This window comes from Dermacentor variabilis, chromosome 4, assembly GCF_050947875.1.
Source record: "Dermacentor variabilis isolate Ectoservices chromosome 4, ASM5094787v1, whole genome shotgun sequence".
Classification (NCBI taxonomy): domain Eukaryota; kingdom Metazoa; phylum Arthropoda; class Arachnida; order Ixodida; family Ixodidae; genus Dermacentor; species Dermacentor variabilis.
Genome location: NC_134571.1, coordinates 192,835,785 through 192,860,480, shown reverse-complemented (window position 1 = coordinate 192,860,480; position 24,696 = coordinate 192,835,785). Strand labels below are relative to the sequence as shown.

General features: G+C 45.7%; 1 protein-coding gene across 4 annotated transcripts in view; it reads right to left on the bottom strand.

Annotated features, from left to right (window-relative positions):
• Window positions 1–24,148, bottom strand: part of LOC142580030 (uncharacterized) — a 33,307-nt gene extending 9,159 nt beyond the window's left edge. Inside the window, exons 1-7 of one of the 4 annotated variants that reach the window (XM_075690769.1) lie at window positions 23,771–24,148; window positions 22,567–22,682; window positions 21,998–22,051; window positions 18,224–18,390; window positions 17,934–18,056; window positions 17,768–17,866; window positions 17,567–17,712 (exon numbers count right to left, since the gene is read on the bottom strand). In XM_075690769.1, coding sequence (XP_075546884.1) covers window positions 17,567–17,712; window positions 17,768–17,866; window positions 17,934–18,056; window positions 18,224–18,390; window positions 21,998–22,051; window positions 22,567–22,682; window positions 23,771–23,899 — 834 coding nt within the window. In that variant the 5' untranslated portion in view covers window positions 23,900–24,148. The remainder of the gene's footprint in view (window positions 1–17,566; window positions 17,713–17,767; window positions 17,867–17,933; window positions 18,057–18,223; window positions 18,391–21,997; window positions 22,052–22,566; window positions 22,683–23,770) is intronic. The other 3 variants (XM_075690766.1, XM_075690767.1, XM_075690768.1) reach the window with 3 other exon arrangements.
• Window positions 24,149–24,696: the final 548 nt, after the last annotated feature.

Below are 24,696 nucleotides of genomic sequence, written 5' to 3'. Positions count from 1 at the left end.
AATCCTGGCGCCGATCGGATAGCGGCAGTCCGATGCGCAGCAGCCACTTCGCTCGTACGCTGCCTTGCAGAGGGACACGATGTCGCAGCTTGACATATTGCCAGTCACTACGTTTGCAGTCCACAAGGCAACAAAGTCGAATCATAGTGCTCGCGAAAAGACTGAGACCAACTCTGACCGCGGAGCTCTCGTCAAAATGGAGTACGTTGTAACACAAGCAGACGACACTTGCTGTGTGCCGGAAGTGCTTAAGTGTACTGAAAAATTGTTCTTGTGCATTCTCTTTATGCTACTTTCTTTTTATAAAAACAAATTAACTAACATTCCAACTATTACGAAGATCATTTGTTTACCATAAAGTTGGAAAAATTATAGATCACGCGCCCTGGTCAGCCAATCGGATAGCTCGCCCCACTGACATCATATGGGTGATTTCGGTCATATGGGTAGGGGCGGCTTAAAATTCCGCCGAGCAGTGCGCTGCGATCGGCAGCGATGTGCATTTTTAAAACCTTATAATAAATTACACGCTTTACGCAGAGCACTTAGATGTGTCAATTAATGATCAGAAGGACCTACTCTAACGACTCAGTACGTTTGTAGAAAATCGTCAAAAGCGTTACAGGGTCCCTTTAACACTGACGAAACGGCACTCTTCTTCAAAGCGCTGCCAGATAAAGCAATTACATTCAAAGGGGTCCCTTGTACTGGCAGTAAATGAAATAAGGAGCAGGTGACTGTGTTGTTGGCAACAAACAGGACGGGCAAGGAGCGCATTACAATTCTCGTAATTGGAAAAGCACTGAAACAGAGATGTTTTTACAACACCAAGCACCTTCCCATCGAGTACTGTGCATGCAAATTGCAAAGCATGGATGACCTTGGACATATTTCGTGCTTGGCTGCAGGATCTGGATCGATGCTTCAGTGCCAAGAAGCACAAGGTGCCGCTCATAGTGAAAAATTGCACTGCATACTGCAATGTTTCCAGCTTGTGTTCCTTCCTCCCAATACTACCGCTGTCCTGCAATTGATAGACCAGGAAATTATCCAATATGTCAAGACAAGGTGTTGTAAGCACGTGCTGGAACACACTTCTCCATATGGACTGGAAGCAGCATACATCATGCTTCTGAGTGCGATACATATTTTGGCGCACATGAGGCCGAATATGTGTGTGTACGTGTGGTGGCAAACTGCTTTAGACATCGTGGATTTGTGCGGAATGAGACATCTGAAAGCCTGGAGTCTGCGGCACCAGAAGACGATGGCGCTTTCATTGGCCTGCTCCCCTAAGAGATTCAGCTTGCTGACTACGTTGCCACTGATGATGCCGTTATCATTGCAGGCCAGTTGAGTGATCAAATCATCAGCGATGCCCATGATGTCACAGATTAGGTGTCCTATGAAGGCGACCCATACGAAGAAGTTGCAGTACTCCCAGTGAGTTATACTGCAAAAGAAGCCGCGGATACTCTCACCGTTTTAGAGCAGCTCTGCTGACGCTCCATGCAATGCGCTTGCACTGGAGGGTTTGTTGCACGTATAAAAACTAAGGTTGTGCGAATGGTAGATATTGAGTTCCAAGTGAATAGTGATTATAGCCGAATATTTTCTAATCGAATTTCGAGTAGCTGTTAAACAATACTTGGCCTAAAGGTGATATCCAAGAGCATTATTAGATGCGTGCAATTATTAAATAGACTAACTTAATTGGTGATAATGAGACCACAATAATTTCTGGTATGAATTATTTATTAGAATACAAATATGAAAGACTAAATGAAATGGGACACAGAGTTCAGTCAGTTGTCATGAAGGAATATAAGTTGTTCGACGTGCTCTGGAAGCAGGTGCTCCCTCCTGGTCATCACAATGTTGCCTGCAGTTGAGAAGACCCTTTCACTGGATGCCTGGTTAGAGCTGGGAGCCCAAGGTTGACCACCACGGGAGGGGGTCATCTGACTGGCAAAGCACTGCGGTTTGGAGATACTCATTCACCTGTTTCTTGTACTGGGACATGCCAACCGACTGCAGTCTTTCCTCTGAAGCCATCTTCACTTTTGAAAATGCAGCCCACACAGAGCATGCCTCTTCTTTGGTGCTTGTGGCGCTTTCATTCTCTCTGGCTTCTTCTGGTGGAGTTTTTCAACATAACTTCAGAAAGGAGCAGGCTACTCACCCAAACCTTTTCGCTTGGTGCAGAATAAAAAATTGCCTTATAACGGGGATCTACCAGCGTTGCCAGCACTAACAGTGGACAAAGCTTGACATCCACAAACCTGGTCTTCAGACTTCGCAGGAGGCTGCCAGCAAAGGAGGCTGCCTCAATGGTTCCCGAAATGTACTCTTTCAGTGTAATCTTGGTGCACTGAAGCAAGGGTATCATCTGCGAGTGTGTTGGGTATGTGGTCGCAGAAAGTTTAATTGTTGCTTGCTGAATGGGCTGAAGTACACTGACCAGCCCGGCCATTAGTTTCCACTCTGCGGACGACAGGTTTTCAGCAATGTCCGACTCCGATAGCTCTGCAGAGATTGCAGTACGAAGCTCAAGAAGCCTCGACATCATGGCATGTTCGCTATTCCAGCGCGTAGGTATGTCTTGCATGACTTCGAGGGGTTCCATCCCCATATTTTTTTGCATTTCTTGCAGTCGGGCGCGTGGTTGAGTACTACGTTTGTAGTGACCAACATATCACATGCATTTGCACATAGCTGACAGAAAGGTTGTGTTTGCTTTTTTCTTTTTTGCGTCAGTGATGCAGAGTTGCAGAGTGTGGGCAAAACACTGAACCCTGTGCCACTAGGAGTGCTCCACGGCAGTGACAAAATTTCTGCCATTATCAGTGACAATATATGTTGGCAAGTCTTCTCAAAGCTTCCAATCCCTAATCACCTTCTGCAGAAACTGGCGGATGTTTTCCACGGTACACTCTTCAGCCATTTGACCGCATGCGAGTGTAGGTGTGCAGCACAAACTTCCTGTCCATAATGTGGCATATCACGCTTACGTAGCTCTGACAAGCGCGCGAGGTCCAGCTGTCGGTAGTCAAACTGCAGCACCCAACTCCAGCATCAATTATTGGCCGGAACGCTTTCATAACTTCAGCCTTTCTTGCGGCGTACTTATCGGGGATCACCGACCTCGAGAATGTGGTCCTTGAGGGCACGCCGTACTCTGGAATAGCGCACCTCAGCAGTTCGACAAAGCCACTTCCCTCGACCACGCTGTAGGAGTGCAAGCCGCCCGCGATGAAGGTAGCGATCTTCTCAGTCAACTGCCTTGCCTTCGGTGCAGTCGATTTCAATGTAGGCCGAAAATGCGATGAAACTGACGGCTGCGGCGTAGACTGTCCAGCGGTCTTCTTTTGTCTTTCACAGTGGCGCATTCATTTTCGTAGGCTGCATACAAGCTCGGATGCTTTTTCAGGTGGTTTGCAAGGGTGGTTGTTGTCCCTGTTGGAATCTTCAGTAACTTTTGCATTGCTCACACCGTGCTTCGTTTTTAGATGGAAGTTTACAGAAATACCTCCAAACTGGGTTTTTCACACTGTCGTCTACTTTACCGACCAACGAGGCTTCCACCATTTTCAACTTTGATAATGTCGATGTCACTCTCATTCAGAGCCTCAGCAACGTTGGCCTCAGCATATCGTTTTCTATTGAAATATTATAGTAAATTACTACAATATTTCAAAAAGGCATTGGCATTGTGTCGGCATATTGTCGCTCTTTTTTCATTCTTTTCGGCAGTTGGTAAACAAAGTCAATTGAATGATTATAAATAATATATCTGAAAGCTCCCATCATAATATTTAAATAGTTTTGCCGAATGTGTGAATTTTTTTATCTTAAAAACTCTGCTTTACCGATTATTGGACAGTAAACAGACCCGCAACTGTGAACACTTCGAAAAGCACGAATATTACAACTGCCCTCGAAGCGAATATCGAATGGCGTATTATTCGAAAGTACTATTCGAAAATTCGAATATTCGCACAAGACTAATAAAAACTAGTCTTTTGCACCCCGCTATCCGCAAAAAAAAAAAGAAAACTAGAATTATCGACTTTTTCGCAAAGGTATGCAATGAAAGAATTGCAAATGTGCCATTTTTGCTGTTCATTCGATAATTCAACACTCAGGTAATTCGGACATTTTTTTATACTCTCTTGTCACCCGAATTAACGAAGCTTTACTGTAGGTGGCAGTACAAGGTGACAGTATTTCTTCAGTTGCAGAGCAAGACACATAACCAGATTCAATGCATCAACAGTTAGCACCTAACTGTGTTCAAGCAAAGCAGCGATTGCGCAACTTAGAGGTTATGGGCCATGTGTTTAAAGAATTTGTTCAACAGAAATTTCTCCATGCATTTACAAAACTCGTGCTTCTGCAGAAAGCATTCATTATGGCTTTGTCAGTTTGTTAGTTAAATTGAGTTTATTGGTGCAAAATCAATTGCCCCAGACACAGAGTGTTAGAAAATCAATGGTAAAAACAGTAAAACCGGCATTATTGAAAGTCTGTTTATAAAGCCTGCTTCGTCTAAAAAAATTCACTACATCTGTAAATGGCAAAAGTGAATTGTCTCCCTAAACGAGTGAGGTGTAGTGGCACGTCCTATAAATATAGATCATGGAAGTGTTTTTGTCTGTCTCCCGATATGTGGTCATGTAATTGGAATGCGTAGTACTGTACGTGGTTCTTGACATTTAGCGCATACAGTCACTGACCAATAAATCGGACACCGATAATCCAGACATGCTTGGCGATTCAGACAGCTTCACAGCACTGCCAATGGCACCATAGACTTTATGTGTAAAGACAACCAATATTCAAACAGCTGCCAGCTCTACATACAATTATCTGGACGCCGTCCGTGGCTGTGGCCTACGCCACCTCTGCCGCCATTATCCCATCTGGCAACCATGACGAGAAATGAAGTATGGCCTCAGAGATTCTAGCTAGACGGTAATCTCTGAGGGCTTGCCTTGGTCACTGCTCCATGCCTCTGAGATTTAACTGCTACTGCCAATCTTGGATGCTTTGCCTGAATTGTGATATTGCATCAACATAGCGATCATCACATACTTTTCCGGCGCCCCCGCTAATGGCCCGCTGTCGCCATTCAGTCTGTTGAGTTTGCCTTGCGAACAGCGTTCTGCCATGCTGTGCTTCTTTGTTTAGTTTCCATTCCAGACAGCACTCTGCGGGCTCCAAGAAGTCTTGTGAAATTATAGATTATCATCATCATCAGCCTCATTGCGCCCACTTCAGGGCAAAGGCCTCTCCCATACTTCTCCAACTACCCCAGTCATGTACTAATTGTGGTCATGATGTCCCTGCAAACTTCTTAATCTCATCCGCCCACCTAAATTTCTGCCGTCCCCTGCTACGCTTCCCTTGGAATCCAGTATGTAACCCTTAATGACCATCGGTTATCTTCCCTCCTCATTACATTTCCTGCATATGCCCCCCATTTCTTTTTCTTGATTTCAACTAAGATGTCATTAACTCGCTTTTGTTCCCTCACCCAATCTGCTCTTTTCTTAATTCTTAACGTTACACCTATCATTGTTCTTTCCATAGCTCGTTCCATTGTCCTCAATTTGAGTAGAACCCTTTTCGTAAGCCTCCAGGTTTCTGCCCCGTAGCTGAGTACTGGTAAGACACAGCTATTACACACTTTTCTCTTGAGGGATAATGGCAACCTGCTGTTCATGATCTGAGAATGCCTGCCAAACGCACCCCAGCCCATTCTTATTCTTCTGATTATTTCCGTCTCACGATCTGGATCAGCCGTCACTACCTGCCCTAAGTAGATGTATTCCCTTACCACTTCCAGTGCCTCACTACCTATCGTAAACTCCTGTTCTCTTCCGAGACTGTTAAACATTGCTTTAGTTTTCTGCAGAGTAATTTTTAGACCCACCCTTCTGGTTCGCCTCTCCAGGTCAGTGAGCATGCACTGCAATTCGTCCCCTGAGTTACTAAGCAAGGCAATATCATCAGCAAATCGCAAGTTACTAAGCTATTCTCCATTAACTCTTATCCCCAATTCTTCCCAATCCAGGTCTCTGAATACCTCCTGTAAACACGCTGTGAATAGCATTAGAGAGATCGTATCTCCCTGCCTGATGCCTTTCTTTATTGGGATTTTGTTGCTTTCTTTATGGAGGACTACGGTGGCTGTGGAGCCGCTATAGATATCTTTCAGTATGTTTACATACGGCTCGTCTACAGCCCGATTCCATAATGCCTCCATGACTGCCGAGGGTTCGACTGAATCAAACGCTTTCTCATATTCAATGAAAGCTATATATAAGGGTTGGTTACATTCTGCACACTTCTCTATCCCCTGATTGATGGTGTGAATATGGTCTATTGTTGAGTAGCCTTTACGGAATTCTGCCTGGTCCTTTGGTTGACAGAAGTCTAAGGTGTTCCTGATTCTATTTCCGATTACCTTAGTAAATACTTTGTAGACAATGGACAGTAAGCTGATCGGTCTATAACTTTTCAAGTCTTTGGTGTCTCCTTTCTTATGGATTAGGATTATGTTAGCATTCTTCGAAGATTCCAGTATGCTCGAAGTCAAGAGGCATTGTGTATAGAGGGTGGGCAGTTTTTCTAGAACAATCTGCCCACCACCCTTCAACAAATCTGCTGTTACCTGATCCTCCCCAGTTGCCTTCCCCCTTTGCATAGCTCCCAAGGCTTTCTTTACTTCTTTCGGCGTTACTTGTAGGAATTCAAATTCCTCTAGATTATCCTCTCTTCCATTATGGTCGTGGGTGCCACTGGTACTGTACAAATATCTATAGAACTCCTCAGCCACTTGAACTATCTCATCCATATTAGTAATAATATTGCCGGCTTTGTCTCTTAACACATACAACTGATTATTGCCTATACCTAGTTTCTTCACTGCTTTTAGGCTTCCTCCATTCCTGAGAGCATGTTCAATTCTATCCATATTATGCTTCCTTATGTCAGCTGTCTTACGCTTGTTGATTACCTTGGAAAGTTCTGCCAGTTCTATTCTAGCTGTAGGGTTAGAGGCTTTCATACATTGGCGCTTCTTGATCTTCTTGGGTGGGCTCGGTGGCTGTGCCACGACACGGTTTAATCCACTTCTGTTCACCATGCAGGATTTCGTTTGCGCTATCTCCTGCGTGCTGTTCCTCGTTCTTCTGGGCCCTGTATCAGCGATCCACATGAACTGCCCTTTCCCGGCAAGCCTCGTCACCGTGGACAACTGGCGCCTACTTCCATCGTTGGCCACTGCAGTTTCTGTGATGCTGGAACCTGGAAACTGGGCGCTCCAAAGTGAATTCAAGGCCACACCGTCATCGACTTCATCAGGCGCACTGTGTATAAATCATCCCTGCCAGCCGGGAGCGCTCTGTGGGCTCAGTGGCTGTGCCACGACACGGTTTAATCTACGTATGTTCACCATGCAGGTCAGTAACTAGTATCGCCTTTTCGCTAAAAAATCGAGCAATCGATGCCTTATTCAGCTATCGAGCCGTCAGTGCTGTATTTGTATCGTGTGTGATTGTGTTAACATTGTTTCTTCTTTGCTACTTATGTTGTCCGGAGACATTGAAACTAACCCAGGACCCCCCACCCTAGATGAAATACTAAATGAACTAAAAGGCTTGTCTTCCGGTCAAGCCCAGCTCATTGGTGACGTGCAGAGCCTAAAAAGTCAGCTCTCAAGCACCGCTAAAACCATTTCCGAACTAGGCAAAAGAATCGACAGTTTAGAATCGCACTACTACCAGCTTCAAACGCTCTGAACGGAATTAGACACCGTTGCAACCACCACCTCCCAGACTGCTCGACAGGTCTCGGTATTAAAGACTCGGCTGGACAACATGGAAAACCGCTCCCAACAAAACAACTTGTTTTACGGCATAGCGTACAACACGCCATCCGAGACCAACGCTCAGTCTGATGAGCTAATCACTGCATTTTGCAGGAACCATTTCAATGTATCCATTGAATAAAGGAAATAGAGCATGCCCACCGTCTTGGTCGCCACTTGCGAGATCGGTGCCACCCCATAATAGTAAAATTTAACTCTTTTAAAACCAAAGAAACTGTTCTTGCTAATGGTCCTCAACTCAAAAATACAGATTTTAGCATTGGGGAATATTTCTCGCCTCACGTTCGGAACGCACGGAAGCACCTTCTCGCCTTTGCTAAAGAAAAATCTGGTCCTTTTCTTTTACGATATAAAACATTATTTATGGGCTCCAAACGCTACATATTCGACGATACAACCAAAACTGTCGAAGAAAAAAACATAGCTACCCTCTCTTTACCCCAGACCATTAAATGGTTCCATTCTTGGTCACAAAGCTAATCTCTCTTTTCCATTATTTTCACAGACATTTGCAGCTTTCTTTCTAAACCCCACCACGTAACGAGCCTTGTATCTGCATCCAGTAGCAATTTACTTATACTAACTGAAATGTGGCTGACTTCTGACGTCACCGACGGCAACGTTTTATCTGACTTGCCTAACTTTAATCTTTTTAGAAAGGATCGTCCCGGCACACGTGGCGGGGGCGTCCTCATTGCTGCAAGCAAACAACTTTCATGCTCTGCTATCAAAATATCCTCCGACCTTGAAATATTTTGGTTAATCTGTCGTTCCGCACCACAGTCGGTGCTCTTAGGTGTTTGCTACAGGCCTCCTAGATACAGTCCAGATTTCTCACACAACTTAATAGTATATTAACCAAACTTTCAACGAAATGCCCAAATGCTCGCATCGTTCTCTTTGGAGACTAACTTTCCGAATATCGATTGGATGACCCTAACCTCGTCACCACCCAATGCGAAAGAAGCTAACAAATTTCTTGACATCTGTCTAAACTTTAATCTTACTCAGCTGATCTCACAACCTACACGAGTCACTTCCGATACCACCAATATTCTTGACATAACCTTAACAACAGATCCAGGCAGCCTGTCTTCTATAGCATTTCTAAATGAAATAAGTGACCACAAAGTAATTCACGCTAATTTTGCTTTTGTGCCCTAAATACGTCAAGCTTGCAGTAAAACAATTTGAATATATGACAAGGGGAACTATGGGGCCATCATTGGTGAACTTGATGCCTTTTTTCCATCGTTTCAAGATTGTTTTTGGGAACGACCTATTAACGAAAACTGGTTACTCTTCAAAAACAATATGAACCGGTCAGCTGGTGAATTCATCCCTATGGTAACTTTCCATCCCACCCGCCATAAACCTTGGTTTACTAAGTCATTAAAATCGCTTGAAAACAAGAAGAAACCTCTTTTTTGTGTCACCAAGACTAGAAACAGTGTTTGCGCATGGGAAAAATGCAACATTGCCGAAAAAGCATATTTAACAGAAGTGCGCAATGCTAAATACTTTTTCTTTCCCACTGAGCTACCAAAAATCCTTACTGATTCACCCTAACGTTTCTGGCAAATTCTAAACCCACATGACACTCCTCCTGTTATCCTTACTAATCAATCTGATCAAGAAGCAGGTTGTTCAAAAAGTGCCAATATATTTAATATAGCCTTTTCGTCTGTCTTTACGAATGAACCTAACCCTACTGCAACAGAACTGTTTTCTGTTAGTTTACCTGAAATGCCACCCATAAGCACTCGTTTCTCTGGTATCCTGTCTTTAATTGAAAAAATGAAGCTGTCGTCTTCTACTCGTACGGACGAAATAAATTCCAAGCTCTTAAAAAACACTATGCACATATCTGCCGAATTTTTACTTTTGCTGTTTTCCCAGTCACTCTCCTCAGGAATCCTCCCTTACGACTGGAAGTGCGGGAAGGTCATTCCAGTGCACAAAGCAGCCAACAGAGACTGTCCGTTAAATTACTGCCCCATATCTCTAACCAGTGTGTGTTGCAAACTCATGGAACATATATACTCTCAGATCATGCAGTTCCTTGATTCTAACAGCGTTTTTAAACCCTCTCAACATGGACTTTGAAAAGGCCTCTCATGCGAATCCCAACTAGCCCTTTTTCTTCACGACCTGCATGCTAATCTCGACACTAAGCTACAAACAGATGCTGTTTTTCTTGACTTCACCAAGGCTTTCGATAAAGTACCACACAAGTGTCTACTAATGAAGCTCTCTCAACTAAATCTGCCACCCGACGTTCTAAACTGGATCGCATAATTTCTGACTAACTGCTCTCAGTTTGTTTCCCTTAAAATGTCAAGTCTAACTTGCTCCCTATAACGTCCGGCATGCCGCAGGATCTGTCCTCTGCCCACTTTTATTTCTAGTATATATCAACGACTTGCCTAACAATTTATCATGTAACATCCGCATGTTCGCTGACGACTGCGTTATCTACCGCAAAATAACTAACATATCTGACCAAATAGCCCTGCAGAATGATCTTAATAAAGTGTTCGACTGGTGTAACCGCTGGCTAATGACCCTTAATCCTAACAAATGTAAATTAGTTTCCTTCCACCGCCACAAAAACCCGCTCCAATTTCCCTATGAAATCGCTAACATACCAGTTGAAACAAGTGAATCCTATAAATACCTTGGTGTAACACTAACCCCTGATCTTTCCTGGCGCACCCATGTCACGCATCTCATTTCAGCGGCTAACCAATCATTAGGATTTCTAAAACGTCATCTGCGTCACTCACCCTACCACGTGAGACTTTTGGCTTACCAATCGCTAATTCGGCCCAAACTTGAGTATGCATCACCAATCTGGAGCCCTCACCAAGTTTATTTGATTAACGCTATCGAAGCAGCGCAAAATTGTGCTGCTCGCTTGATTCATTCTTCTTATTCATACGATATCAGCATGTCATCCCTTAAAAATGAATCTCGACTGCCCACTCTTTCGTCTCGCCGCAGGATCGCCACACTATCACTTTACCACAAGTTTTATCACAGTTCTTTCAGCCATCCACCTTACATCGCTCCCACCGCGCGCACTTCCCCTCACACGGGCCATCTACTTCAAGTCGCCCGACCCCGTTCTGGCACCACAACTTTTTCTGCATCATTTTTTTGCCGCGCAGCTTCAGAATGGAATGGCCTTCCCCACGACATTGTTTCAATCACCTGTCCATCACTTTTTATTCAAAGTGTATCCATTGTACCTGTCTTGTTAAAAACCTGTGGCATTAGTAACATCTCTGTACAACCCACCCCTTATGTAACACCCCCATGTGGGGCCTTTAAGGAAAGAAAGTGAAGATCTTTCGTCCCCTGCGATAGCTTACTGGCATCTTGTCTAAAGGAGTTACCACCGACTTCTATTGCAAACTCCTTAATGATGCCCATAAGATTGTCATTCATACCTTCAACACTAAGGTCCTCTTCCTGAGTTAAAGCCAAATACCTGTTCTGTAGCTTGATCCGAAATTCCTCTATTTTCCCTCTTCAAGTTATAGATAGTCCGTGTCAAATGGCACGAATAGTGCCCTTGCAGTCTGACTCCAAATGAGTCATGAGTCACAGTCCAAATAAGCCTGACTCCAACTGAAGAGGATGAACTGCCACCTACCACGAGTTCAAATGCGGACATCATTGATGACCTGCTAGGCAGCGGTATGCCAATTCCTGCCAACATTGGGTATGAAGATTTTGCAGATGTCGACAGCGTGGCTTTGTCGTATGCTGAACTGAACGATGAGGAAATAATTGAGCAAGTTCTCCCACTGTCAAACAGTGATTCTGACTCGGACAATGACGTGCCATGCACTCCAGAGCCTCCCAAAGGCGGATTGGACTCAAGCCTTTGCAGTCCTTGCATCGGCGTACAGCGAAACTGTACAGCAATACAGGAGGACTTGGTTGCAAGTAAGCAGAAGTGCGGGCAGCAATGCATCAACCACTTGTTCTGTGCACAGGGTCATTAAAACGTAAATAAAGCGATCTTTCTTGGACGCATTTGTTTGGATACATACTCACCCACCTGGCATGAAAACGCTGGTGCGCACTCAGTTTCTCATTTTGGTACCAGCAAATCTTCTCCAGGGTCGTCGCACGTGGGATTCCACAGCTATCACCGCCAATCCTATTGCAATAAGCATCTCTGCCCACCTGTTGCACAGCGCATAGTGCCATCGGAAGCATACCGCATGCTTTTAAAATGCACTGCCCTTTTCTGCTGCAGACTGAACGTATACATTTTCCAGCCACTAGATCCCGTGTGAACGAGAAAAGCGTGTGGCGTACGCTATCAAGAACAGTATATAGTTAAACATCTCCTGTGAAAACTACAGCATGCACAGTTTCTTATTGTACCAGCAAATCTCCACCCAGGTCATCGCACGCCGCATTCACAGCTATCGCCGCAATACCCACTGTGATAAGCATCTTCACCTGTTCTGTTTGCATGCTGCCACCACTTGCCTGCCATGACTGTAGTTTTAGGATGTTGGCAACTTTGCTTGTGGCGTCGCTTCCGCGATACAGCACTGGCGGCAAGGATGGGACCGGCGCCTAGTTAATGAAATGCTATCCCTGAGAGTTATCTCATCGAAGATTCACTGTCGGAGCCAACTGAAGGAAAAGGACAACGCCCCCACCAAAAAGTCTGATGAGCGCTGCCACGGAAGGTTACATCAGGCCATTTGATTTACCTCAGCAGGAGGACTAGGAGGTTTACACTCAATAATTAGAGTTCTTTTTGGAAGGCCACTACAAAGAATGCCGACAGGCAGAGGTTCACCTTCCAATGTGCCAATGTTCATCCAATGTGCTCCTGTGACATTCCAGTTAGCCAAAGACCACGTGGCACCGACATAGTTGGACACCACGCTTTCAACGATACTGTTTGCCCGGCAAGAGTATCTTGCCCTGAAACCATGCGAACTGGCAAGGCGTTATGATTTTCGTCGCCAAAACTAGGAGCCAGGAGCGTCAGCTGCCGGTTACCCTGCGGCCCTCCAGAGCTCAGCCCAGCATTGAAATTTCACAGCCCTCGACACTGTATTGTGGGACTGTTTCCTGTTACTATACAACAAAAAGGTGAAGAGCCGACTGTTAGCGAAGGAGGAGGTGACGCTCATCAGTGCCATGGATGAGACCACCGTGGCAGAAGCTGTGGACTGGGAGGTTGACCTTCTGCCCTGCTCTAGCACTGCCACAACACGAATGGAGCCAGTGCACCAAGGAATGATGGGGGACAACGCCGAAGAGCAGGACACTATGGAGGAAGACGTTCTATGTTCACGAGCTATTGCCCGTATGCGGAAGGACAGATTGCAGAGTGGAACGTGCGTTAGTCAGTGCAGTCTCTGTCATTTCAGGGACACACAGTGCCGAAATTGTGGAAGAACAAGGCACAGTGCCAGAGTATGTCATTTGCAAGGGCGGTCCGACCCACGAGCATACTGGGAAAACAGAAGCAAGAATGAATTCAAGGGCGCCTCTCACAAAAATATCTCATACTGCAACGATGGTGCGCCAGCCTCCATTCATAAGCCGCCGGAAGCCACCAAGGAGAAAGTGTATGTCAACGTAAGCATCGAGGGCTCAGCGTGCCAAATGAAAGTGAACTTAGGGACAACGTTCTCGCTCATTTCCGATGCCACAGCAGAAAGATTTTTCCGAATGGATGACTTCCAAAGCAGCAACCTCTTGATATTGTAAAGAGATTACCAACAGCCACATTGCGATGCATGGAATTAGCACAGTAAGAGTGGCATTCAACCATTTTAACGAGTTACTGAAAGTGGTAATCGTCAAAGGCGAGTGCCCGAGCCTGCTCGGTGTGGATTGGTTCCCAGCATTTGGCATCAGTATCACTGGGGTGCAACATGTCAGCCAGCTGCCTGCTCTGTGCGAAGACATACTAAGAGATTTTGTTTCCATATTCGACAAAGTGCTCGGTTGTTACAGTGGACCGCCAGTGCAGTTCGCTCTCAATTCAGACGTTGCACCAGTCCGCTTGAAGGTTCGAATTTGCGTTCCACCCCAAAATTGAAGCCAAACTAGACAAGCTGATACTACCAGGAATTCCTGAGCCCATCGACTACACCAAATGGGAAGCACCTATTATAACTCCTTTGAAGGCAAACGAAGATACTTATGACCATATTTAAGTACCAGGAAAATCCCATTGTTATAACCGATAATTGTTTTAATGGAGTTGCATGAAAAAAACTCAAAGTGGGGGACAACGTAGCCATTCTGAGAAAACTATAATGGCGGGGATGCCAGTTCTCCCCACACCCCCTTACTCTGTTATGCTTCTGACTCTGTTGACCTGTTTAACTCTGCTTCCTGCATGCTCCGATTGCATGTTGTTAACAAGCTGCGGCTGTCAGCGTTTAAGAATGGCACTGCTATAACAAATGCAAAGGGTCACAGGTGGCAAGTGATATACAAGCTCCGCCGAGGCATTGCTTTGGTGGCCCCAAAAGGCACCTTTTAAATAATGCAGAAAGATTGCAAGTGACAAATCCAGAAAAAACGCTGGAGCAAGATTGCCAAAAGAACCTCACCACGTACTTCCCACTGGCTTGCATGAGAAAACCGCACGTCCGTCAGCCTTGCTTGCTTTATGTGAAGCTTGCCGACATCCTTCTCCAAGGCATCCACATGCCCTACATAGTGAAGCAGAAGGTCCCTCCAAAAACAAGTCCACGAGGGACTGAATCATTTACAGGACCTCCCGCGGGGACAATGTCGAAGCAGCCTGCCCTGCCGGCGCCGCCATCGTGGCTGTGACTGTCACTATTCAATGCAGGCACGCTCGTGACGATCGCCTCATCAGTTACAAGCACTTCACGTTTTCAAATCTGCAGCAGTGTACCTTTTTTTCACCAGCGACGTCATGCATTGCCGATAATCAATGGGCAGATCAGCCATCTTCCGTATCAGCGGCAAGTCAAGCTAGGCTGAGAAACAACATGGACAGGAACAACTTCTATGAACGAACAAAGACAAGCACGAGTGACTTAATCCATTAGCAGAATTGCGCAGAGTGAGGACCATAGAGTAAAGAACCAACTGTGAGGGCTGAGCGACCAATCTGGGAGAAGTGCCAGCAGCGCTATCAGTGCAATTGGCACGGTCAATTCATGTTTGGAGGGGTGGAAGGGCGATGGGAGAGATGCGTGTGAGGCTCGTGTGCCTCTCTTATGGAGAGAAGCGCATGGCGGCAGTTGGGGTGGCGAGTGTTCATGCAGCGGCTCGCATTTCACTTTTTCTTTCTTCTTTTCAAGGATTTCCCATTCCATTACCTTTGGGCATGGACACCCAGCAACCAGACTGTTATGACCAATAATGCAGCCTGGGGAAATTGTAGTAAGCGGGTTATTTCCCCACTTTTCTTCAACTACGAGGCTTTTCTTTCGAGGAGCCAGTATGGGTTTCCTTTGCAGCAATTGCTACGATTGGATGGATGTCTCAATTTCCCTTAATTACTTCTCTCCACTTTGTGGGTTTCTGCAGAACTAGTACGTCAAACTCTTGCCTTTGCTTTGAGTCGTTGATAAATCTGACAATTTCTCTTCAACTGCGAGGCTTTTCTTTCAAGGAACCAGCATGGGTTTCCTTTTTACCGTCTTGAAGGGGCAACGCAATATGACGAAGACAGAAGGCAGGAACACACAGGACAGTGCTGTCTCAATTTCCCTTAATTACTTCTCTCAACCTTGCGGGTTTCTGCAGAACTATTATGTCCCACATACAAAAGTTGACGGTTCAGCAGCTTTTGATTGTTATAAACAATATATTGTTAAAATCGGTATCATTATAGGTGGGCGTGACTGTATGCGCATTTGTGCTGACTAAAAGTGCACTATTAACAAGGCCCTGCAGCCCTGGGGCGTATCCTGTGCCAGTGATCAGCCATCTGCTCGCCTCCCTATCGGGTGAAAAGGTATTCCCAAAACTAGACTTGGCCTAGATGTACCAACAGCTGTCAGTGACTGAGGAAGCTGCGGACACACAAACTGTAGTGACACACCAGGGGGGCATTCCATGCCCGAAGACCAGTTTGGGGTCAGGGTCGTGCCCGGCATTTTTCAAAATCTGATGGAAGCCCTATTGCATGGCATACCAGGCATTGTTTCATATTTTGATGGCATCATCATTGCTGGTGCCTCAACCAAAGAGCTTTCTCGCTGCCTCCGCGATGCCCTCAGACAATTTCAAGAAGTCGGGCTGAGGGTCAACCAGGACAAGTGCTATTTTGGTGCGGATCACGTGGAATTTCTGGGATTCCTTATCAATGCCGAGGAGGTCCATCCAACATCAAGCAAGACACAGGCAATCATAAACGCACCTTGCCTCAAAAACAAAGCCGAACTGCATGCTTTTTTCAGGCTCGTCAACTTCTATGACGCTTCCCTACCCCACAAGGCCACAATTGACGAGCCCTTGCATCGCCTTCTGTACAAGCATGCAACCTGGGTCTGGGGTCGAGAGCAACATAGTGCCTTTGTCGGTGCGAAACAGCTCTTGGCATCCAACCAAGTTTTTACATATTTTGACGAAAGCATACCAGTGATCATTGCGTGCGATGCATCCCCGTATGGTGTTGGAGCCATGCTCAGCCACCCATTGCCAGATGGCACCAAAGCTCCGACTACCTTTGTTTGCAAACCTTGTCCACTGCCGAGACACACTATATGCAGATCAACGAAGAGGCACTCACTATTGTGGCAGGTGCGAGAAAGTTCCACGATTACGTGTATGGCTGCCCATTTCAAATTCACACGGATCATAAGCCACTGCTTAGGTTGTTTGTTCCCAATTGTTAGATTCCATAAATGTCGCCATGTATGCTGCATTGCTCCATTTTCTTAAATGGCTACCACCACTACTCTCTACTCCACCGACGTGGATGGCAGATGGTCCATGCCGACGGCCTCAGCAAGCTGCCTCCGCTACAACCGCACCAGCATGATCCTGACTCGGCAAAAGTCATGATGTTGAATGTGATTCCGGAGCCCCGCCCTCTCACTCCGTCTGGAAGTGCCATCTATGTGAACCAGATGCCAAAGAGGTGTTTTGCCTCCATCGGGGAGGGGGGGGGGGGGCCTTAAAGGTCTGAATACCCAGCATTGGCTCCAACCCCCAGGCTCCCCCTTTTCCCAGACATGGCTAAGCCACACACGGCTACCTACAGGAGGGTCCAACCCACGTGTACTCGGGTACGTGGTGTCAGAGCACACCAAACGCCTACTGATGCGGACGCCCCTTCGGGGCTTTCTCAGTTTGTGGCACAACAAGAAGTAGTGGGAAATAATATGTATTAGTTTGTTATCATGACTTTGGCACATTTGCTGTGAACAGCTGCTGCAGCTTAGATGTGTACAGATGTGTACAGATGTGTACAGATGTACAGATGTGTTCTCAGCCACATGATTATGCAACATAACGATACACCCATAGCAAAAATATGTGAAAGTTTGCACCACATGAAGAATTGCCCTGAAAAACATTTTGTACTTTGGGACTGTGCCAAAAGTAAAACATGTCCAGTTAGGTATAGTATTGCATGAAGACTGCGTGCCTTGATTTTCCAGTTACCGCGCATGCAGTCTTTTCAAAAGTAATTACCAACAAGAGTGACACTTGATATGAGTTACCATGAACAGCATAACACTCAGCCCCGATCGAACTGCTGCCAGACAGGTCCACTTGAGAGTCTGCAGCATCTAGCTCGCTCAAGGAGGTGTTGCAGCCAGACATCACCTGCAGGCTTCCTGCAAAATAGCCTGTCATTGCCACTTTGTCAGGCAAAACTTAACGCCAACTCACCTTTGGCAACATGGCTTGCTGCCACGAGGGAGCTTTTCTCGCATGTTTCTTCCACGACATCCTCACTGGCTTGTTCATCATCCACAGGATGGCTGTAGCCTACATATATTGATAAATTTGGGTTTTAATGAGATTGCCATTAGCAAACACTGGACACTGCATGCACCTTGCACAGCAGGGTCTTCAGACAAGGAGATGATGCATATAGCTTTTTCCAGATGGTCCTCTGGGACGGTGCTTTGAGGTGACGTAACCACAAAAACTTGAGTAGGCGACACATCAAGAGAATCTGCAAGAATTAAATACAAGTAAATGTCTACTTGATGCTGGTCCATGCTGGAATAAATGCCACAAAACTGGCACCACTAACGATTCTATGAAGGCATTCAGAGACACCCATTAACTACAGCAAAGGTGCACCAAGACTGTGGTGAAACTCCCTGCGACATTGCATACCTGGGTAAACTGTAGGTACAGCTTTTTTTGTGAGCCGCGTGTGCCCTGGGTCCATGAAATCTTGTGCAGTGAAATGGTCGCTGCACATCCTGTATGAATTGTACAATACGCTGGCTGGCTTTTCCATAAGGTCAGCCCTTCGGGAGTATGTCACCCATGCTGCCGACCTGCGCACATATTAAAACAGGTCGTTTCCCACAAACAATAAGCATTAAATATTTTATTGCCTCTCAACATGAGCACGTACATGCATGAATGATGCATCAGGCAGTTAGGAAGCAGGATGTTATTTCTCAAAACTAAAAAAAAGTATGCTGGTTTTGAAATCACTTAACAGCTGTAGCAGCTTGCATAATGTTTGGCTCAAAGCGATACAAGGGTGCAATCACACCAACAGCTCGCTTTTCCGTTCGTTCGATTGATTGCCCTCTTGTGAGTTGTTGGCGCCCGCGCGTTTCATCAATGCCGCCATTGCACCGGGGCGGGACCACAAAACGCACATACGTCATGCTCCTGTTAATCATTTGAAAACCGAGTGGAGTCGTCTGCTAGCGTGGGACAGTCGACAAGGTCATTCACTTTGAGGAATGAATGGCCACTGCTGTAGTAACGCTAGTAGCAGACGATGCGCCTGTTGTCTGCTTGTAATGTCGTCGCTTGCCGCTCTGGCACGGGTCCCATTTTTCAAGATTAAAATGTGACCCGCCGTCACAGAATGTTAGCGATGTTAATTATTGAAAACAATTGTAATAGCAACGAAAGTAAATGTCATGCTTGTGCTGTGATAAACGTAAATGGTGTTCTTTTCTTTAATTGTTGAATGATGTGAGTGCATTTGTCGAGAATGCTCGCCATTTCAGGTTGCGCTCAGGGAACCACATTCAGTGTTTGGCACTCATGAGTCATAATGGCTGCTCCTATTGTCATACTTTTGGAGTCTCTCGGCCAGCCTCAGCAACGAATCTTCCGGGACACCTTTGACGAGTTGACAGAGGAAGAGTTCCGCGGGCACTTCAGGCTCTGAAAGAGCACTGTGCAATGCCTCTGCGAACAATTTGAGGACCCCATCGGTGGCCTTCGGACCGGTGGCATCACAACGCAAGAGTAGGTGCTTTGTGCTGTCCGTTTCTTCGCGACAGGTAGCTTCCAAAGATCCATCGGCAGCGAAGAATTCACCTCAATGGGGTAGGCTTCCTTGAGAGAGAGTATTCATGCAGTTGCGGAGGCAATAACCACGGTGGGCCGGCAACAGCACTAGATGAGCTTCCTGTTGACACCGGCCAGCAAAGGCTAGCACAAAGCCGGCCTTTTCAGATCGCAGCTGCATTCTCAGTGTAGTGGCTTGTGTCGACGAGACGCAAATAGCCATAAAACGGCTGAGCCTGAAAGACTCAGCCTGGCAAGACTGCGAGCTTCATGTCGAGGGAAGGCTTCTATGCTTTGAATACCATGGTCGTAAGTACTCACGATCTGCACTTATTGCACCCTCTCTTTTATAGTAATTTACAGGTTTCATGTAATGTCATCATAGTGTGTACAATATGGATGTCACGTAACATACTATCAATCGTGATCGAGCCCATTCAGAATTGAATTTCTCGGTCGAGATTTACTCATTTGCTCAACCTGTGGGAGGGAGGTAATTGCGGTTGAGAATTTCAAATTTGATCAAATGGAACGCGATCGATAGTGGCCATGTGGCACCGGTATAAGAGTATGCATTGAACAAAAAATGCAGCTACGATGAGCGTTATTTCATAAATATCTCCTGGATGTTGCTTTTGGCACATTTCTTGCAATAACTAAAGAAAACTATTTCTGAGATTGCTTTTTACTAGTGTGAGAACGAATGCAGCTGTGTCTAAAAAATAATGATTAGAACAATATTGGTCTAGAAACATTTTCAGACAGTGTTTAGCAGTCATCACGACATGGAACACGAAAACATTCCAGCTCAAATTCATTATTCTGAACTATTTTTCATCCGTTTGTTCCGCCATCCAGGTGTGTGATGCTAACATGTGCATCGTGGACATCGATTATCACTTCCCCGGATCCTGCCACGACTCATTTGGAGGCACTCACCACTCTTAGGCTACCTCACTACTAACTTTCGACGTGTCGTATGCGTGCTTGGCAAGCTCTGCAGACATGCTGCAGTCACTGAAGTATATTACACAGTTATGTTTCTAACATGCAGGAGAAGAGCGCTACCCACTTGAGCCATGCCTGCTCACACTTGTGCCAGGCCAGCATGGCATTCACACTCCGGAGGGGCGCTACAACCCGGCACATGCCTCCATGAGGAATGTTTTGGAGAGGGGCATTGGTGTCTTGAAGGCAAGGTTCCGATGACTTCAAAGGTACTGGACCCTTCTTTATCAGCTTAAAGAAGCAGCCACAATTGTCGCAGTCGTCTGCACTGCTCACCACAACATTGCTTTAAAGGCAGGGGAGCTGGAGCTCCAAGACGGTGATGAGGAGGTCAAGGAGAACCAGCCGCCGCAGCAAGGACACTTGCAACAGGGCTTGCCCATGTCTGAAGGGCCTCACACATACTGGCAGGAAACTCCCAGAGAGTTGCTCCTGAGGGCAAAGCAGCTGAGAAGCCAGGTAATCAACCTGTTCTCTGTGGATCCTACCTGGCTGTCACGACTCAGAGTCGATGCATTAGGTCCTCTCGAGTAGAGTCTCGAGTAGAGGGGGTGGTTTGGTGTCTGCCTTTCGCCAATTGCTGTCGTGAATGAGACAAAGGCCTGATGAAGTCAAGCAAAGGGCAGTAATTTAATGCAATTTCTCAACAACAAAACAAACTGGCGTTATTAAGTAATCAATGTGAATATGTAACACAAAGTATGAAGGTGACAATTCCAAAGAATAGATGTAACAATGTTGAACAATTACGATGTGCAATCTTAATATGAACAGTGAACATCGGTACAAAGTACATTTCTAAAGAGTAATCGGGAAAGCAAATGTTTAAAGTCCACAGAACCAAAAATCACATAAACTGGGTGTGTTGACAGTCCGTAACCACAATGCGGCCCGTAAGTGACCCTCGAAGTAAGCGTGGTTCACTCTGCTAGCGGTCACCTATATTGGCAAGTAATTTAATAACACACAAAACAACTGCCACGGAAGCACTCAGCTTCACGTAGCCTGGGTGTATGGCCATTGTGGTTTAGACACTACCAGCGGTCACCTTCTGCGGTGTACAATATAATTACACACAAATCAACAGTCACAAATGCACATAGCTCAACATGCCTGGGATGTACCAAAGTTCACGTTGCCTACCATTTATGCAAAACAGCGTGGCACGCAGGCTTGCGGCCCATTCTTAATGAAGCGATGCTTAATGGGCGTGTATACCTAGGAGGCGGGGGCGGAGAATTGAAGAAATAATGCAACTTTTGTGACACTGGCATGGTATTCATCTGCGTGCACTACACCGTTGGCTCAGGCAGCAACAGAAACAGCAGGTTTGTCACACGGCAAAACTGTAAAGCCAGGCGAGTTCTCCAATACAGGCATCAAAACATAAATCTAGTGATGCGTTGAAAAATCAAAAAGGCTGCTTTTGATGAGCAGGACTGAATCGAAAATACATTTTCAAAAATATCTGTAATAATACTGAAATCCTTACTGCAGATTTTGACAGGGTGTGTTACACTAACAAAAGGTTTAGAAACAATGGAAGAGAGATGTTAAAGAAGTGTTGTCGGGCAAGTTGGTTCATGATGGGAATGAAAAGTCACGGAACAGCGCAAGTACCTGAGTGCTTGCTGTATCTCTTTTCCGGGTTCTCTTTTCTTTTGTAGTGTTATTCTTGAAGTACAAACACAAAATACAAAACAACAACACACTGTTATAACAGGAAATAATGAAAACGAAACTGACAACAGCATGTTTTCAGCCAAGACATGTTGTGCTATTTGACGGCCCACTTTGTGACACAACAGCCAAACAGTACGATCGGAAAGTGAGCTTCTTGGGCGATCGCACCCCATTCTTCAATTTCGCTAATGTTAAAAAAAAAATCCAACAAAAACTTTGCACCTACACATAACTGACATGTGCAATGGTTATACTGCTTATGCCACAAAAAAAACCTTGCATTATATTGCTTTGTCATAACGTGGTCAATCCGCTGCCACCTGAAGATGCTCATTACACTTTCAAACTCTCAAAGTGATTTAGGAGTACAGATACACGTCAGTCCTATCACGCAATTGCTTCAACTTGAAAGAAGTTATAATAGTGTGCAAATATTCAACATGGCTAGGTATTCTCATTAAAGCAATAAGAGAAACAGACAGCTGCAAACTCGTAACACAACAAACCTGCTGTCCCGTGGGATGCGAAAGAAACAGGTTCCGGGCTTCTTTTGCGTTCTTCCGTTGTTTTGGCACCACGTTACACAACAGTAGCTGCCGTACGAGGGTCTACATGACGTCATCTGTTGAAAAACGTAAATTGCAAGCGCACGTGTCATTCTGATATAAACCGCTTGAAGAGACGAAACGTGCGAAAGTGAACAGGCGAGATTACGAACAAGGGCAATTAGCTTTGACATAAAGTGCGCACGCCAATGACGCATCAATACTATACACGATGGCGGCTCCTTCAAATTATTTCTAATCATTTCCACAATTCCTCAAGATTATTAGCTGCCCCTTACAAGCACAAATACACGAACGACTGACGCTTATTCTTCAACACAATATTTGGCTCCTGCGTCCGCGATAGGAGACCACAGAGGCCACACTCCGAGGAGCGACAGCCAAACCGCACTTGGCCCGACGTTGTTGTTGTTGGTGTCCTGAGTGGCCGTGGCACATACCCCCAGTGGGGGTTTGGCCAAGAATCGGGCGGTTTAATTAGGTGCCTAAAAATAATAATGATAACAAGGGAGTTAACAATTTGGGCGTGTGAGTTTACAAATAAACGTTTTGTGTTTGGAGAAAAAAGGAAATAATCAGATGAAAACCGGGTATAAGATAATAATAATAATAATAATAATAATAATAATAATAATAATAATAGTAATTAATTATAGATAAGAAATAAAAGAAAGCTATGGTTGGGAGGGAGAACGATCAATCTAACATGGAAATCGATTGGTTTCAATTAGGTAGTCTTGGATGTTCTCTTATGTTAGGCGCGCGCTCAAAAAAAGTGCGAGACCATGCCGTGTTTTCGGTATGCGAATAAAAACTGGACGCTTTGAGGCAACACACTGCTTCGACACGTTACCGTCTACATAACGGTTCTTTTTTTTTTTTTTTGTAAGCGAGCGTTTTCAACGCGTTCGTGCGTTCGTTGTCCCGTAGATCACATTTTGCTCCATAGCAAACTCATGACTCGAGTCCCGAAATGCCCACAGAAAGCGCCACAAACATGTCCCAGTAGATTCAGTACATGCCAAACTTCCTACAGTGGCCAAGCTGTTGTTCGCTAACTGTGCCAGAGCAACAAGTGCGGCCCAACGTGCCCAAAACGAAATAGCTCGAAATGCAGCGCAGGCTATCAAACAAAATTTCTCACCTTGCCGTGTAGAGCAGCAGGAGTGCAAGAATATGCTTCGAGTCCGAGCTCTATCAAAAATAAGGCAAACGGGTCGCCTTGTGCAGACGGGCTCCCGCACTTCGATGGCGTATCTCGTACTTGTCGCATTCATCTACGCACGCAAAGTCAAAGTATTTACAAACGTTGCGCGAAGTGTTCTGTAGTAGCACGTAGCAGGACCAGCAGGACGAGCACATCAAAATTGGATTTACCCGCTCTTTCTGCGCATGCGTTAGGATTGTGCGCTCCGTTCGTCCCTAGCCAAGCTAGATCTGAAGTGAAAGCGCTAAAATGACGAAGGACGAAGAAGAAACACACATACACACAGATCACACTTCAGATCATGCTTAACCAACACGCCCAACTATCCATCCTGTGCTAGCCAAGCCGTTCTGTGGCCAAGCTAGCAGCACAGAATCACGAGACGTTCACTATGACGTTCATTTGAGGGATCGCCAATCTTTTGTGCGCAGGCGCATGCAAGAGCGGGCGCGATAGAGAAAATCTGGGGGCTTTTGCTCCTTGAATATATGACCCTGTGTAGGTACTACTAGGTACTAGGGCAGGTTTCTTATGTGCTGTTTCACATGGCGCGATTGGGGCGAAAAGAATCGCTCTGCCGCGCACGTCGCATAGCAATTTTCGCTGACAGCATTTTTATCGCGTGTTGTAGGCGTGTGTCCCTAGGCGTGCCGGCATTGCAGAGTTGGGTCGAGTTTACGCTCGGACGCTGGCTGCGGGCGCGGTAAAGTAGGTGAAGCAGCGGGCTAAGTCGTGGCGGATCGTAGCTTTTTCGCACGTTACGAGGATGTACTTTGTAAATAACATCACAGATGTTTCTGTGGGAGCAGTAACGACTGTAGTCCAGCCCAGGCGCGCAGTCCGCGTCGCATATATTGAAAATA